Source organism: Musa acuminata, chromosome BXJ2-3 (genome assembly GCF_036884655.1).
Source record: "Musa acuminata AAA Group cultivar baxijiao chromosome BXJ2-3, Cavendish_Baxijiao_AAA, whole genome shotgun sequence".
NCBI lineage: Eukaryota > Viridiplantae > Streptophyta > Magnoliopsida > Zingiberales > Musaceae > Musa > Musa acuminata.
In genome coordinates this window covers 12664894-12683525 of record NC_088340.1, presented here as the reverse complement: position 1 = coordinate 12683525, position 18632 = coordinate 12664894, and the positions used below count along the sequence as shown (strand labels likewise).

Genomic DNA, 18632 nt, shown 5'->3' with positions numbered 1-18632 from the left:
ATTTTTTTAAACTAATCATAAAGTTTTTTATTAATGGAAAATAGGTGATTCTAAAGGGAAGATGTGGAAGTAAGATCACAACTACAACTAGTCATCGGATGGAGAAGGTTCTTCAGAAGACTACAATGACTACAATACCGAAAGACTGACCTATCGCTTACACTATTAAGAAGTGAAGACCGTACTTACTTGATCAACGGGTTGTAATGCATCGTAGATATCCTATGACTCAAGTGCTGAAAAAAAAGCCTCCCGAGTTTAATACTGCTGAATCTTAACGACAAGACTGATTTGAAGGAGAAGGAATTGTTAGCATCTCTTCATTTTCTAAGCTTTGAATAATATTTTATAAAGTTTGTCTAACAATCGTAAAACCATAGGGGTCTTTGCTATGCTGTTCCCAAATCTTGAAATCGATCACAATCGAACATCTTTTGATCCGGACCGGACCGGACCTAATCGGAACCAGTCGGCCGAAACGGAACCGTATCCAAACAATTTCGCTTTGCCTCGCCACGCGTCCTTCTCCATGTCCTCATATCTACTCTACATTTCAAAAGGAGTCTATCGTCTCTCCCGATCCCCCTTCTTCCTCCTTTCCCTCGTCTTCGTGTCTCCTCCTTCTGTCGTTCCTCTGCCTCACTCTCCACTCTTCCCACCTCTCCATGGCCTTATTGGAGATCTCTCCATCCTACGCGGGATCCAGAGCTCTACCACCGAATGATCTCTCTTCGAGGCCCATCAACCCTCTCCTCGCCTTCAAGAATCGGCGCCCTTCTCTTCCCTGCAGCACCCGCCGGATTCCGAGAATTCTCTGCTCCGTGTCACCAAAGTAGGCCCTTGTATCGGTTGCTCATCTCTGCTTTGTTAATGTTATCCTGTTCTATTCTATTCTGTTGATTGTGATTTGGGTTTTTCGTTTTTGCTGCTGTTGTTGTGTAGTCAAGTCCAGGCCCCAGTTCTGTCCGCCACTCCGGCTGGTGCAACGAGCAAGAGGGAGTGTTTCGGGGTGTTCTGCACCACCTATGACCTGAAAGCGGTAATTCTTTGAATTGTTCTTCTGAAAGAGTATGCCTTTTGTTTCTTGACGCTCGAGCAGTTCTTTTACCCTTGTCGTTTATTAGGGCTAGTGGCCGGACCGACTCATTTATGGTCAATCGTGAAGCAAGTATGTTAAGATTACAGGGGCATCTAATCTATTTTGTGCTACGAAACTAAGTTTAGTAGCTTCTGAATCTATCTCAAGTTTGTTTTGGGAAGGCTATGCCCTCTGCCCTTTTCAGTAAATAAATTAGATCCGAGTCTTTTTCTGCGACATAGTAATGGTTTGGATGGTCAAATTAGATTAGATTTGATGAACGTATGAAAGGTGAGTTACCCTTCTCTTTGGGTGATTAATGGGGTGTTCTCTAGATTTATGAGCTGAAACAATCGCAAGATTGGTTATCTGACAAAAAGGAGCCTATTTCTAGTTGTTTAGGAGTTTGTGGAATGACTGTTCGAAGTTTTCATGATGAAGATGACCTTCCCGTTGCTGCGGTTGTAGCTCTTTAACATGCTTTTGATGCTCAATCAAGATGACCTATCCATTGCTATGATCGTAGCTCTTTAACAGGCTTTTGGTGCTCCACTCATCTGCTCGTCTACATTAAAGATTATGCATTGATCTCTGTGATTCTTAACGTGCATAAGTGTTATGTGTGGCACAAGCTACTGAAATTACCTGGAAATCAGTTTAACTTTAAACTGTTCACAATCAGGTGCCATGGCACTTCTTTTGCAGAAAAATTAATACTTTTCCAGTGTGTGGTTATGCAAGTATGATAGTTATTCCTAATTGTTCTTTTTGATATCTTGGAAGTCTCATAGTGGGTACTGTTAACTCTTATTTGATGCGTTTTCTTCAACATCCATAACCAAGAATCAATTATATAGTTAAAAAGAAGTAGAACTAGTTACGAGGACCTATATGCATCTCTTTCTTTCTGGTTTAGGAAAAGGTAAGCTCAACTACTTTTTATTTTCTCTTGAGGTGTGTTTAGTATACCTATTCATTTTTTTTCAGAAAAAGTAAAAAAATATGTTAGAACTTTAATGGATAATCAACTACATACTTCTTTAAATAAAAATGATTCATTCCACTTCATGAGTTGTACACAACTTGATGTGTATAATTAAATGCTTTTGTAGGCTGACAAAACAAAGTCATGGAAGGGTTTGATCAATATTGCAGTATCAGGTGCAGCTGGAATGATATCTAATCATCTACTCTTTAAAGTAAGGAGTTCTAGCCTTATCCTTTGCCTTCAAATCTGTTTTCATTTTTCAAACTAAATAGATTGTGTAATATATTTTTGTGTATCATGTTTTTTATGGTTTACCTTTTTCATCTAGTTAGATCATCTGCTACTGCTACTTTCTTATACTATGTTTCTGTTTGATGAAAATTCATGGAGGAGGATTTGCTAAATTTAATATTGACAAAATTTTGTCCTGACTTGTTACAGGGGAAAAAAAACTAGTAGTGTTGATAAAAGCGATTTTGATAACAGAGAAATATGTAAGCATAACATTTTGTTTTCTTTTAGTGACACAGTCAAGTGCTTAATCATTTAGATAATAGCTTTTTCTATTCAGGTTTCTGTGCCTAAAAATTTTAACAATTAGCACTTCTTATGTGATATTTCTATAATGGTTTGCTTATTGCAGTAGGGGAAAGGTGCTACTAATTGGTAACCAGTGTTGGTAAAAGCATAATTCAATTTTTAATTGTTCTTGATGGTCGAACAGAATAGGAAGTGTGTTTTTGGTTCGTATTTGAAAGCTCTTTTGCCTATTCTCTTTTACATGTGCTGACATAATGCCTCCAATATTCCATAGGCTTCTGAATGGGGCAGAAACTTTCTATAGCTTTTTGATGAAATCAATTCAAAATCTGACTGAAACTGTTCACTATCGTAAAAATACTGTTCATAATTCTCTAAGCAGATATTTTGAACATCTTCATAATTCATTCTACATAAGTTGATAATGTATAGAACCTTGGACTTCTTGCATTTGGGCATATTTTCAGTATTCTTGCTAGTGCAGTTACACCAACAACTAACTAGTGAAAAATCTAAAATGCGTTTCATTTATATCAACATTTGTTGATTTATTTTGTACATGATCTATTGGCTTCTCTTCTGTTGTTTTATGTTTATGCATCTTAGTTCAGATATGTGTAGGTTGGCATGATGTATGTGTGTATATACATATTTGCTTATATGCATTCATGTTTTTACATGTACATATACATAGATAGTTCTTTGAATCTTGTTGAGTAATTCACTATTTTGTTTGAGGTTTCAGCTTGCTTCTGGTGAGGTTTTTGGGCCAGATCAGCCAATTGCCTTGAAGTTGTTGGGTTCTGAAAGATCATTTCAAGCTCTCGAAGGTAATGATTATTTAGTTGGTTTAAGACTTGATGCAGAAGCTCTCATATGAAATATACTTTGTAATTATTCTCTTTCAATGGCTTATTACCTCCTTCCAATTATTTGGAAAGTATAGGAGTGGCAATGGAACTGGAGGACTCCCTATATCCTCTGTTGAGGGAGGTAAGCATTGGAAAAGATCCCTATGAAGTGTTTCAGGATGCAGAATGGGCACTTCTGATCGGGGCAAAGCCCAGAGGCCCCGGAATGGAGCGAGCAGGCTTACTAGATATTAACGGGCAGATTTTTGCTGAACAGGTTCTTCATCTTTTTGGGTACATATGTACATAAGATTTAGGAGGATGATATTTGTTGCATCTTTGATATTTGAAAACAAAATTCAGGGAAAAGCACTCAATGATGTGGCATCACGCAATGTGAAAGTTATTGTCGTGGGTAACCCATGCAATACAAAGTATGACCAATAACTTCTGGTTGATATCTACCAATAACTTCTACTTGATGTCTTCAGTAGAGCTGAGTGCTAATCCACTGAAAACTTACTCTTTTCAGTGCACTTATTTGTTTAAAGAATGCACCAAATATACCTGCCAAAAATTTCCATGCCTTAACCAGGTTGGATGAGAACAGAGCCAAATGCCAGGTTGCTTATGACAATTTTTTTTTTGTTTTTATTTCTTAAACTGCTGTTTGTAACTTTTCTAGTATTCTACATTTATGAATTAACATTAACATTTCTTTGTCGTGATATCTACAGCTGGCCCTCAAAGCTGGTGTGTTTTATGATAAAGTCTCAAACATGACTATTTGGGGAAATCACTCGACAACCCAGGTCAGGATTCAAGAAACTCTTCCAATGTATTAATATTTATCTTGTGTTATTTATCAATATCAATTTCTTGCAGCTTGGTGAAGTAAGATAAAATTAATCAGTGTAAAATTAAAGCATATTAAAAGAAATATTTTATTCAAGTAACCATTTTGTTTGCATTTCACTCTACCAGGTTCCTGACTTTTTAAATGCTAAAATCAATGGCATGCCAGTAACCGAAGTTATAACTGATGTCAAGTGGTTGAAGGAAGAGTTTACTGAAAGAGTTCAAAAGGTGTACTGATTATATGTTAATCATATTTACTGTAAATATGCCAGGATGAGACAGTTTTGATTAGTTTATGCTGGCATTGTTATTTCATTTTCAGCGTGGTGGTGTCCTTATACAAAAATGGGGTAGATCTTCTGCTGCATCTACTGCTGTTTCCATTGTTGATGCCATAAGGTCCCTCATCACTCCCACACCAGATGGCGATTGGTTCTCTTCAGGGGTAAAATTATTATATAACAGACTTCATTTTAGAATCTATCATACCTTTTTGGTACTTTGGCATTTGACTTCCATTTCTAGCATCTAATGTAATGTTTTCTGTTTGTTCTTATGCGTGCAAACAATAATAACCATATACATGGAAGGAAAGTAATCTAACTGCTCTTATTATTAGCTGTCAAGTGTTCTTAGTTTAATGTTTTTGACTCGAGAACTCAGAGCCGTTTTTATTTGTGTTTGTGTACTTTGGTGGAAAAGATATGTGAAACTTATAGATGAAATCATAGATTTGAAGACTGTTATGTCCATCAATTACCTGGCCTTGTACACTTAGCTGCCTTGAATATACTTATATGACAAGTTAAAAAGAGACTTCTTGGTCACAGTAATATATGGGAGATGCAATTTGAGGGTCATCAAGTCATGGAGATATCTCGGTGACTAGCCAGTAAAGAAAAGTGTCATCTTAGGGATGGCTGAAGCATGAGTTCATAATCAATGTACTCATTGATTTAAGCTAACCTTCAGAATACTAGAAAAGGAATCGGAACACTCACGGAAAATCAAATCCTTTTCTGAAATCATACAAGTGCTCAGAATTATGTTTGTTCATTTATTCATCTAAAATTTCACTAGTATATTGCAGGTTTATTCCACTGGAAATCCTTATGGCATAGCAGAGGATATTGTGTTCAGCATGCCATGCAGATCAAAGGTACCCTTACCCTTATATAGATTTTTGGTCTCACTCTTGTATTTGGAAATGTCTTTAAACAAAATCATGTTATTTCTCAGGGAGATGGTGACTATGAACTAGCGAAGGATGTGATATTTGATGATTACCTCCGTGAGCGTATAAAAAAGGTATGTCTCGCTTTATATACACTTAAGACAAGGATGATTCACCACCGTCAGCCTTGTGAATGCAACCAATTTTCTACAGACCGAGGCTGAGCTTCTTGCCGAGAAGAGATGTGTAGCACATCTGACCGGAGAGGTAAGCAACATACATAACATACCTGTAGGAACACTCCTTGTATACCCTACCAGAGTTTGGAAAATGCAGGTAGCTTATGCCATGTGCTTCTTCTCAGGGTAATGCCTATTGTGATCTTCCTGAGGATACCATGCTTCCCGGAGAGCAGTAACACCTAAGAAGCATTTATCCACAATTTGAGAAATGTGCCTTCAAAACGTATTGACAGGAGTCAAAGCCTTTGATTACACCTCCCAATAGGATCTGCTTGTTATTTTTATATATTAGTATATGCAAGTTCCGCCAACTTGATCCATGTTGTATCATAGATGTTGTACCATAAAATTTATCAGGCCAAAAGCACCTTCATATTGAATAGGTAGCTTTAGTGTATAATTTCCTTGAAAGTATTGTGGTTTGGTTCCATGATGTCATTGGAAATTGTCACTTCAAATTCCAATACAGATTTGGGAATCTTCGGCAGCTTTCGTGAGATAGGCAAATTACAATCAAGTGGAGACCAGTTATTTTTTACAATTTCTACAGACCAGGATGAATTTGTTTCGGTAAGGCAATTACTTGATGGTAGAATTTGTTTTCTGATTCCTGCTGTTTCGTTATTATGATTTCTTCAGCAGTTATTATTAGTAAGCAATAATAGAACGATTTATCTTTTCTCGAGCATATGATCGATCGAAACAATTACGGATCTGAGAATTGGATTAGCTACACATATATTTGATTAGATGTTTATTGTAGAAAACAAGATAGGTAACAGTTGTGCATTAAAATGCAGGTTTCTATATTATCTGGAGCTGTTTCTTCTTGTTCTCGGCTGCATCAGCTGCTTCCACCTGCATTTTAGCAGTTTGAAGGTCCGCTTCACTCGCTTCCTGCTCACTTTTGGCCGTGGCTTTCTTCACCTACGTAACATCACCAATTGCACGCATCAGCGAAAGATCGAAAGCAGCGTGAGAAAGAGAAGAGAGATGGCTAGCGGAACCACCACGTACGTACCAGTCCTGTGACGGAGGCTTTGGCGTCCTGCAAACCTTCCTCGAGGGAAGCCGTGAGTGATACCAATCCCTTCTTCATCTCTGTCATCTTTGAGCTATCTTTCCCGTCTCCTTCCATTCGGCTGCCGTTGGTGCCTGCCTTTGGGAGCTCTGCACGAAGATGAAGCGTGACTTTACTGCTACGTGTAAGAATGTCATGCGAGACGTGTCTCGTGCACCGCAATGGTAGGCATGAGCCATTCGAGTGGCCGCACGCGACCCAGCTGATGACTGGGCTGGGCATTGTGTTCGCTTAGGAACGGGCTAGGCGACCGTGGGCAATTCTTCTTGACACGCGTTGACAGATCGATCGACATGGATTAAACTCCTTAGCCGCCGTTGGGCTGCAAGAAATAGAAGAGAAAACCAAAACGAGCCCACGGCTCCTCTTGTTCTTTTCCGTGTCATCAACTCTTCTCGAGGTTTACTTCCGCTCCCATTTCTCGTGATTTCGGGCTCCGCTTCTTTTTTATCTCTTTCGAATCTAATCATCATTCCAATCTTTACGGATCAGATAGGGATCTTTTTCAGATGACATCAAAAGCTATGCATCGTGAATATGATCTTAATAGTATTTGATTTCAATCCTAACATAAAGCTTTCCATGTAATTTATAACATATTATAAATTTTATGCTTATAATTTATATCAAAGCCTAGGTTCCTGAGATCAAATACGTTAAATCTGTTATTTGTTTATGATGCTTCAATGATCCGTATATTTTATCAATCTAAATTCCTATATACTCCGTCTTGTTGCCTGCTTGCAAGTGATGTTAGCTTCTTTGGAACACGATCTTCAATGATCGCAAAGCAATGATGATCATTATGCAACATCGCTGTCGGTGGTAATCGTAGTAACCTCATTGCATATAGCCGCTAGGCAGCATGCACACCACAGCAGCAACAACGATCGTAGGCAACCGCTAAGCGACGAGTTGTACGCGATTAACTGCACATCGCAGTAGTCACGCACAAGTAGCAACGCGGGAGTAGCAACCGCGTCTAAGCGGTAGCCTCATGCAGGCAAAGGTCGCGTCCACGTAGCAACCACGCATAGGCGGTAGACTCGTCTAGGTGACGATAGTGCACGGATAGTAGCCGAGTCTTAGTGGTAGCCTCGCACAAGTAGAGGCCACGCCCAAACGCCAGTCACATAAGTAGTAACCACCCGCAAGTAGTGGCCACACTAGTGGTGCCCGCCGCACGTAGAGGTGGTGGTCGATCTACCCCTTAGGGTTTTAAAAAATATACATCATTACCCCTATAATTTCTATTAATTCTATTTTAATCTTTTTGATAATTATGTCCTTTAGAAATCTCATAATTTCAATTTATGTCATATCAATAAATTTACTATTTTACCCTTATGAAATTGAGAATTTTTTATTTATATCCTTAATTATAAAATTGATCAATATAATTTAATTAAATTTGATCATGACTATATTTTGACTAATTATTGATTGAATTTAATATCGATCAAATTTAGAAAGAATTAAATTTTGATCAATTTTTTATTTTGATCGACTTGTTTAATTGGGCTTATGTTTAGCATAATTCTAGGCTTGCCCAAAGTAAATAAAATTGATTGGTTTAATTTAAGATTTTATGCAGAAATTATAAAAAAATATAAATTATGATTTTTTTATAATTTTCTCATATGATTTATTGATTACATGATTTATTCATATATATATGTTTGAAATTATGAAATAATATTTATCTTTCACATAAAGATCCTTCATTATTTATGTGTTATCATAATTACAATTATCATATGAGTTTTTTCTTTTTGTTGATTAATATTAAATAATTATTATATTTATTATTTAATTGTTTCTACATAAATTAGATTAAAGAAATTTGATAAATATTATTTGTAATTCATCTTCCTATATTTTATTCAAGCGGTAGCTGCCACAGTGGTTTGGGATGATAAATTTATGGGATGTAAATTATAATAAAAGTTTTATCATTTACAGGATATTTTAAATTATATTTTATATTATTGTATTAGTCTTATAGCTACCAAAGTGATCTAGATCAATAACTTATAAAATAATATTAAGAAATTAGTATTAAATGATATTAAAGAAATAATATTCATAATGACACACATGAATATTATTGAAGATTTAGATAATTATCTTAATGGCACACATAATAACCTTAAATGATATTAAAGTTTAGATAATCCCAAAGTAGAATCTACTTCAAATAATTATGTGATGGGGTAGGATGATACTATTTTGAATATCTTTGTAGTTTCGGGTTGTATACCCAAAGGTAACAATACTATTCCACAAGGATGGTTTCAGTCCTCCATAAATGATCTTAAGTGAATAGTCAATATTTCACCCAAAGGTAAAATATGGATGATATCAATTATTCATCATATTATAAAAAATTTAAAGTATTAATGTTATTTTATATTTTTACAATGGTACTTTCGTCCATACATTATTATGCTTCAAATGTCCTTGTATTATTTGGATCAAATTATTCATAATGGTTAGAGCATGTGCAATTCACATTAGGTATATTAGATCTTGATTTAGCATTGCTTATTGAAAAGCTCACAGACTTGATTGATGAAAGTACTATGGAATAAGTTAATGAAATGAAGGCTTGAGAAAGATTTGATATGCTTAGTTAAAAATTCATAAGAATAACAATTGTAAATAATATAAAGACTTCATTACCGATTGCAACTAATGCATAAGAATATTTAAATGTTATTAAAGACAGATTTAAATCTGTTGATAAGTGATTAGTTGACACACTAATGAAAGAACTGAATACGACTCAATATGATGACACTCGAGGAATTCAGGATCATATCCTCAATATGGCTGATAAAGTTGCAAAACATAAAGCATTAGGCATAAATGTTGTGTTACGATCAAGAGTCGGGGTCGACACTAAGAGGGGGGGAGGGGTGAATTAGTGCAGCGGTAAAAATCACATCTTCAAAAACTTCGTTGCGATAAAACCGTTTTCGACGAAAAATCGATTTTGGAAACTTAACTTGAAAGCGTACGTAATGAATTGAAGGCAGTAAGCACTTAAGGAAATTTGCAGTAAGGTAATAGTAGGAATGAAATACAAACCAGAGAACACAGCAGTTTTAGAGTGGTTCGATCAACGTGACCTACATCCACTTTCGGCTTCCTCCTCCGACGAGGTCACCGGTGTCCACTAGAGGCCTTCCTTCAATAGGCGAAGACCAATCACCTTTTACACTCCTTTTCTCCTTTTACCGGGTTTAGGAGATAACCCTTACAAGCATTCACTCTCCTCTCTAAATAGAAATCTAAGTTTAAGCTAGAGGAGGGAATACACTTATGATCGCAGTAGCGTTTTCTCTCTTTTAATCTCTTGTGCTTGTGTGCTTTAACCAAGGATGAGAGGGGTATTTATAGGCTTCAAGTTGATTCAAACTTGGAGCCTAAAACTTTTCCATCCCGGATTCCCCGGGCACGGGCGGTACCACCACCCAGTGTCAGTCGACACTGACACTGCCCTAGGCGGTACCACCGCTTAGGTCTGGCGGTACCACCGCCTGGGGGGTAGTGCTGGGCGGTACCACCGCCTGACACTCTGCTAGGGGTGGTACAACCGCCCAGACTAGCGGTACCACCGCCTGACACAGTCTCGAAGATTGTGCCACGATGGTGAGACTTCATGGGGCACTATTTGGGTTTCTTATTGGGCCAAACATGGTTCTTACATGGGCCTAGCTGGCCTCTAATTGGGTCGGCCCAAATCCAAGCCCAATTACGTGCTAAATATGAAATCCTAAGACATTTGCTAAGCAAAACAAGTACATATGTCTATTCTTCCAGCGAGCTTCTGACGAACTTCCGACGAATCCTGGACTTCACGACGATCTTCTTGGCGAGTTCCAATGAGCTTCTCTAGCAAGCTCTGAGACTTCTCGGTTGGTTCCTCCAGAACTTCCGATGAACGTCCGGACTTCCAATGAACTCTCAAACTCCCAATGGAATCGCGTCTTTGACTCTAGGACTTCATTTTGCTTCATGCCTTGCTATCATAGTTAATCTTGCACATGTATAAACACACTTCGATCTAGACAATTAATACTAAGCATTAATCAAGTTGTCCGGCATGTCATTGGTTCCCTCGATGCTTCGTCCGATTCTCTCTTGTAGTCTATTGCCCAATCGGTCAGTTGACTCCGCAACTCCGATATCCTTGGCGTAATATATGCTCTTCTTGACCCGATGGCCGAATCCACGGCTCGAAGCCTTCTGTCGATACATCGACCAATCCACCGGCCCGATGTCCAATCTTCTGACATGTTCCTCCGGCACAACATGGTTCTTCCTGTTTTAATTGTCTCATCTTGATCGAAGCATCCCGCGTCACTCAAAACGCAGATTAAAACATTAACATATATCAATTGGTTTCATCATCAAAATACGAGATTCAACAATCTCCCCCTTTTTGATGATGACAATCAATCGACGACGGAGTTAACCTTAACTCCCAGAGTTTAAACATACTCCCCCTATCAATATGCCGTATTGATAGAAACTCTTGGATTCAAAAATCCAAGCAACATGTCATGATCAAATCATGCATAACATCAACATACTTCTCTCCCTTTATCATCAACAAAAAGGAGAAGTTCCACTTTCTAGGTGTTTGACATAACAGTTTCAAATCGTTGCATAATAAATCTTCAAGTTCTACCATCATGCAATTTTGCTATCATCATGGATATGCAAAGTAGTAAGATAACAATTTCTACAACATACAAGCTAGCAAATTTTATAACATTTTAGAATATGCGAGCTAGCAGTTTTGAGATGTTCAAGAAAGCAACACTTGCTTCTTGAAATATGCAAGTTGCAAGCTAGCAATTTTTGCTTCCTTTGCAATGTTTGAGCTAGCAATTTTACTGTCATTGCAAAGTGCAAGTTAGCATATTTTTCATCTTGAGATTGGCAAGATAGAACTTTTGGTATGCAAATTTATAGTATGCAAGCTATCAAATTTTACACATAAAAAATTTAGCAAAATTTTACATCTTTTGAAATGTGCAAGATGGACTATTTTGCCTCTTTTTGAAATGTGTAACTTGGCAAACATTGCTTCTCTTGAGATTTGAAAGATAACACTTCTTGCTTCCTTTTTGAGATTAGCAAACTAGCAAGTTTGCCTCTTTTCGAATTGTGCAAGCTAGCAAATTTGCTTTCTAGCAAGTTTTGCTCCCCTTTTGTCATTGTCAAAAAGAAGGGAAGACCCTTTATATCAAATTTCAAATTATGACAAAGGTAAATAACATAGATAAAAATTCAACTCATGAATATCAAAACAATTATTTTATCATGAATATTTCATCATTGTATGCATCATTATCACAAATTAAAGTATTACATGCATAATACAAAATTATCATGTATATAAAATATAAAATTATCATTGCATGATTCCAAATCATCATTTTAGAGTATTATTTCAGAAAATGATAATTATCAATTTTCACATTATTTCAAAAATCATAGTGTAGCATGCATTTTTATCTAAGGGAAAAATCATAGTGTTACATGCATCATTCCAAAATATTTCAAGCCATACAAGCCATAAATATAAAGAAATCATGTCATGAAGGATAAGACCAATTAAATACTAAAAGACATGATTCATATATAAATCTCTTCTTTAAATAGAATACAAAAAAAATTGTAGGTGTACAAAAAAGAGATCTTGATAAAAAAAATTTAATGTAATTTCAAGAAATCAAGATCATGATTTTGATAAAACTCATTCAAATTTAAATCATCAAAATCATCAACATCTTTTCAAGAAAACTTAATGAAGACAACGTAAATAGATTCTCATGAGAACTCGATTCATGCATAATGTCTTAATTTTTCATGAATATCATAAGACATGATTTACTTTAATAAATCTCTTTTTATAAGTGGATAAAAGAAACATAGGAGATCTTGATTCGTGCATAAGAAATCACAAGTTATAAATTTTAAAAAATTAAGATAAAGCTCATTTAAATTTAGATCATCAAATCAAGATCATTTTCAAGAGATTCATAAAAGTACTACAAATAGATTCACTAATCTCCTTTTTGAAAAAATCAATAAAGTTAGAAAAATAAATTTTTCAAGGAGAAACCTTTCCTCTTTTTAGTTATCTCAATTCATATGATTTTATTTCATTTATGCCAAATAAAAGGATGTATCATTTTTAAAACCAAAGGTGCAAGATTTATTACAACAAAGATCAATAAGGCACTTTCATTATGGTAAAAATCGATAATCCATAAATCGTAAGATTCATCATGAATTATAAAATTATTAAACATGATTTCAAATCAATATGCTCAAGTTTTTGTATGAAAACCATCCATCTTGTTTAAAACAAAAAAAGTAACATTTCATCATGAATAACTTCAAAGTCTCATGCATAGAATAAAATCGTCAAGCATGATTTCATTAAACATAAATCATCTTCAATCAAAATCATGAAATCATCAAGATACACAATAATGTTTCTTAAACTAATCTGGTTAGGTGTACAAGCATTAGATTTATATCTATCATTTTATTGTATTATTACACCATTAAAACATCAAGCATGATTTTATAAGGCATTTTTAATCAAAATCATTTTGTTTATCATAAACATGTAATTTTCATGATTATTTTCAAAATTTCTAATTTTTTGTATTTTCATTATTAAACATATAATTTTTAAGAAAAATAATTATTTTAAACAAAAATAAATAAATAAAAGCATCATGAAAAGCATCAAGTAATTTCAAAATAAATTAGGGGGATTTCGATTACCTTATCGTTGAAAGCGGTTAAGGCATAGTTTACCACATCGCCTTGTTGATTTTCTTCTCGTCTTCGGAGGAGCTCGATTCATCCCAATTTATGTTCTTCTTCTTGCGTTCAAAGTAAGTAGTTGCATTTTTTTTGTTCTTTAATTTTTGTTTCATGAACTTTTTAAATTTATTAGTGAGGAGTTCATGTTCACCATCACTTGAGCTTATGCTCGAGTAGTCTTCAAATATTCTAAGTACCAAATCCTTCATGTTCTTTGAAAAGTGGTTTTGTTCATCATGTGTATTGTGCATCGTTTCATATGTCATTAATAAACAGATAAGTTCTTCAAGTGAAAAAATATTTAAATCTTTTATTTCTTGTATTGCCATTACTTTTGATTCCCATGTTTTAGAAAGTGATCTTAAGATCTTGTTAATAAGTTCAAAATTCGAAAAGCTTTTACCAAGTTTTTTTAGACTACTGATGACATCCGTAAAACGGGTGTACATGTCTCCAATAGTCTCGCTTGGTTTTATATTAAAAAGTTGATTTTCGAATCTTTTAATCTACTTGTGCCTTCGTGAGTGGTTTCAAGAATATGCCAAATGTCGAAAGCCATTTCGTAAGTAGAAACCCTATTAAACACGTTTTTGTCTAAGGCGCAAAATAGAGAGTTCATAACTCTAACATTTAATGAAAACGTCTTCTTCTCCAAATCATTCCAATCTTTCATTGGAAGAGAAGACCTTTTAAAACCGAATTTGACAATTTTCCATAAGTTCAAATATAAAGAAAGTAAGAAAACTCTCATTCAAGTTTTCCAATAAGTGTAGTCCGTCCCATTGAAAAAGGGAGGACGAATGAGAGAGTGACATTCTTGAAAGCCAAAAAGAGCCATTTCTCTTAGGTGTTAAACCAAATGAGAAATCATGAGGCTTTGATACCAATTGTTAGGATCAAGAGTCGGGGTCGGCACTAAGAGGGGGGTGGGTGAATTAGTGCAGCGGTAAAAATCACTTCTTCAAAAAATTCATTGCAATAAAATTATTTCCGATAAAAAACCGATTTCGAAAACTTAACTTGAAAGTGTACGTAATGAATTGAAGGCAGTAAGCACTTAAGGAAGTTTACAGTAAGGTAATAGCAAGAATGAAATGCAAACCAGAGAACACAGTAGTTTTAGATTAGTTCGGTAAACGTGACCGACATCCACTTTCGACTTCCTCCTCCGACGAGGTCACTGGCATCCACTAGAAGCCTTCTTTCAATAGGCGAAGGCCAATCACCTTTTACACCCCTCTTCTCCTTTTACCGAGTTTAGGAGATAACCCTTATAAGCACTCACTCTCCTCTCTAAACAGAAATCTAAGTTTAAGCTAAAGAAGGGAATACACTTATGATCATAACAGTGTTTTCTCTCTTTTAATCTCTTTGTGCTTGTGTGCTTTAACTAGGGATGAGTGGGGTATTTATAGGCTTCAAGTTGATTCAAATCGGCCAGTTGACTCTACAACTCTGATATCCTTGGTGCAATATCCGCTCTTCTTGGCCCGATGCCCGAATCCACGGCCCGAAGCCTTCTATCGATACGTCGACCAATCCACCGGCCCAACGTCCAATCTTCTGACATGTTCCTCTGTCACAACATGGTTCTTCCTGCTTTAATTATCTCATCTTAATCGAAGCATCCTGTGTCATTCAAAACGTAGATTAAAACATTAACATATATCAATTGGTTTCATCATCAAAATACGAGATTCAACGTGTTGATGAGTCTTTCCTCGTGCAGTTCATTCTTAATTCTCTTCCTTCTTAGTTTGGCCTATTCAAGATTTACTACAATACAAATAAAGATAAGTGAGACTTGAATGAATTAACTAGTATGTGTGTTCAGGAAAAATTGAGATTAAGGCATGAAAGTTCATATAATGTTATGACTACTACATAAGGAGCTGGTAACAAGAAAAGAAATTAAAACATCATCTATCAAAGAAATTTGTCAGGTTTGAAAATATTAAATAGACTAATGAATAGAAAGCTATTACAGTAAAGTGTTTCTTTTGTGGCAAAAAAGGACATGTAAAGAAGGATTGTGTTAAATGCAAGACTTAGTTTAAAAAGAAAAGTATGAACTCGACCTTTGTATATTTCGAATCAAATATTATAGAAGTTTCTTCTAATACTTAGTTAATTGATTCTGGTGCTTCAACTCATGTTACTAATAATATGTAAGGATTTCTTTCAATCCGGAAACCAAAAGAACATAAAAGATTCATCATTATGGGAAATTGTCTCAAAGCGAAAGTAATATCAATGGGGACTTATCGCCTACATATAGAGACGGGTTATCTGATGGATCTTACTAACACATGTTTTGTTTCTACTATTTCTAGAAATTTAATTCCCTATCTAGAATTGATAAATTAGGATATTGTCTTTCTTTTGATAATGTTAAACTCAATATATTTTATGATTCAATAAAAATTGGTTCTGGAATTTTGTGCGATGGTTTATACATAATTAATTTAAATCCTAAGTTTGTAAATGCTAGTCATAGGTGTCCTACAAGTCAATCACATAAGTGATTATATGTGTGACATGATACGCATTCTTTTTGCTTATTACATCATCTAGCATTTTAACACTTTATCTTGCATGTTGTATATATTGTGATGTTCGTGGATCTATACAATAGGAATCGGATCATGATGAGATCATGATAATGAGATCGATTCACCTTTAAACATAGACCTTAAATATTCCCGATCATAGGTCACTCGAGAGGGACTTTGAGATAACCGGATCGACTGGTGTAATAATACACTCATCCATATGATAGAGACGATTGGTCTCATAACTGCTCATGTGGGGACACTAGGGATACAATGCAGGTGCTCATTGAAGAATGAGTTCACCGATTGATCCGCTCACAAAATGTTGGATGGTTAATGATACCTCATTGTCAAATAGTGATTCTGTCGTCCCAGTGGTATATCTAGTCCTTAGTCTTGAGATACCAAGGATATCATGTATGAGTACTTCACTCTTTGATACCAGACTTATAGGCTTGAAAGTTTCAAATCTAGCACAACCGATCATCGAGAGTGGCAGCTAACCTTACAAGGGCTATTGAATATCAATAGAGAATTATCCAATCTCGGTGTCATGAGAGAAATATCCTATGTGTTCTTAGTTAGGAAAATCTCTGGCCATGATCATTTGGATTAAGAGAGAAAGCGTTCTCCGAGAGAATCCGATTGGATCAAGACTCGAGTAGAAATCGTATGAGCCTGATAGCACCATGCCTGGTATATGATCTCTGAGGTATTAGATGGATAAGGGACTATATGTACATGACAACTAAGGACAGATAGGTCCAAATGATTAGATTCCCTTGTATCATTTGGGAACTGCGGCGTAGTGGCCTAGTGCATTCGTAGTCGATGAGTCAAGTGAATTATTATGAAGATAATAATTCATTGAGCCAGAAGGAGTTCTAACATGTATGACTCATGACCAGCTTGATATTGGGCCTAGAGGGTCACACACATATGGTAGGTGTTGCAACGAGTAGAGGTTCAGATATGAGATATCCGTCGGTACCCCTATCTTATTGGATATCCAATAAGCTTTTGAATTATTGGATCTTATGGGATGAGATCTAATAAGAGCCAATAAGAGATTATTGAATAGAGATCCACTAATCTAATAATCTTGGGTAGTTGGATGAAGATTTAGTACTTAATAGGGCATGATCCATTATGTTTAAGTTGACAATGAGCCTCTATAAATAGAAGAGAACCAAAAGGCCATAGGCTAGGTTTTTTTTTTATGCCACCTACTATTCTCCTCCCTTCTCCTCATCAACTTGCAGCCTCTATTTGGGGTGTGTGGACAGAAATAAAGGGTATCCCTTTCTTGATTGCATGGTGTGCACGAGAAAGAGATTTGTGCAGTGATTTAATGAGCGATCTCGCAGCCCCTGTCATGTGGATCACTACTAGCAAGGAGAATAGTTGACCTCCTTCTTCCTCTCCTACATATCAATATATTTTTAGGGATATACGATCTCCCTAGGTAATGCATCTTTCTTATATGTGCAGTTTTTGATTTCGTAGGTTTTTGCGCACCAATTTTCATAAAGTCTTCGTACGATTAAAGCCGATCTCAGAAGATATATACGTCAAAGTGTATGTAGATGTAGTTAAAGCACAGTAAGGAGGAGAGGCAGTTTGCTATAAAAGAAAGTTGCTCAAAGTAAATGCAAACCGAGTTTCAGAGTGGTTCGGTCAAACGTGACCTACATCCACTTTCGGCATCCTCCTCCGACGAGGTCACCGGCGTCCACTGGAGGCCTTCCTTCAATAGGCATAGGCCAACCACCCTTTTACAGCTTTTCTCCTTTTGTCGGGCTTAGGAGACAACCCTCACAAGTTTCACTCTTCTCTTGAATGATCTCAACACTTAGAAAAGTTGGAGGAGAACTCTAGCTTTTACAACACTTTAAGGCTCAAGAACTCAAGATTTGCCAATAGGTTTCGTACCCTTTCATGCAAGAAAGGGTGGGGTTTTTATAGACCCCAATGACTTCAAAAATAGAGCCTAAAAGTGTCCAATCCTAGATTTTCTGGGTTCTGGCGATACCACCGCCATTATTGGGTGGTACTATCGCCTGTCATCTGACACTGTGTGGTACAACAGCCCAGTCTGGGTGGTACTACCACCTGACAAAGCTCAGAGACCGAGCTCCGGTGGTACCATCGCCTGACAGGGGTGATACCACCATTGGCAGTAATAACTGCCGGCAATACAACCGCCTGATAGGGGCGGTACCACTGCCCAGAATTCTTAGGAGACTGAGTCTCCCATGCGGCGCCACCGCCGGCCAAGAATTCAGGGGCCGAATTGGCTGTTCCATTCGGCCCAATTTAGGTCTATTAAGGGCCCAATTGGCCTCTAATTAAGTTAGTAGGATTACCTCCCAATCCTAACTTAATCTATACTCTAACTATGATAATTAAGATA

The 18632-nt window shown here is 36.3% G+C and overlaps 1 protein-coding gene and 1 non-coding gene across 2 annotated transcripts; one reads left to right on the top strand and one right to left on the bottom strand.

The window, feature by feature from the left end:
• Positions 1-555: 555 nt before the first annotated feature.
• On the top strand, positions 556-6111 carry LOC103973387 (malate dehydrogenase [NADP], chloroplastic). Its single transcript, XM_009387940.3, has 14 exons — positions 556-832; positions 943-1039; positions 2191-2277; positions 3352-3436; positions 3553-3734; positions 3821-3891; positions 3990-4080; positions 4195-4269; positions 4442-4543; positions 4638-4760; positions 5406-5474; positions 5555-5623; positions 5703-5756; positions 5854-6111. The coding sequence occupies exons 1-14, from the start codon at positions 666-668 to the stop codon at positions 5905-5907; spliced, it is 1326 nt and encodes a 441-aa protein (XP_009386215.2). The 5' UTR covers positions 556-665; the 3' UTR covers positions 5908-6111.
• Positions 6112-6457: 346 nt separating this feature from the next.
• Positions 6458-6912, bottom strand: LOC103973388 (uncharacterized). The gene is made up of 2 exons (XR_010485177.1): positions 6753-6912; positions 6458-6658 (listed from the first exon to the last, which is right to left on the bottom strand). It is a non-coding gene; the product is annotated as an uncharacterized LOC103973388 (transcript).
• Between the last annotated feature and the right edge of the window lie 11720 nt (positions 6913-18632).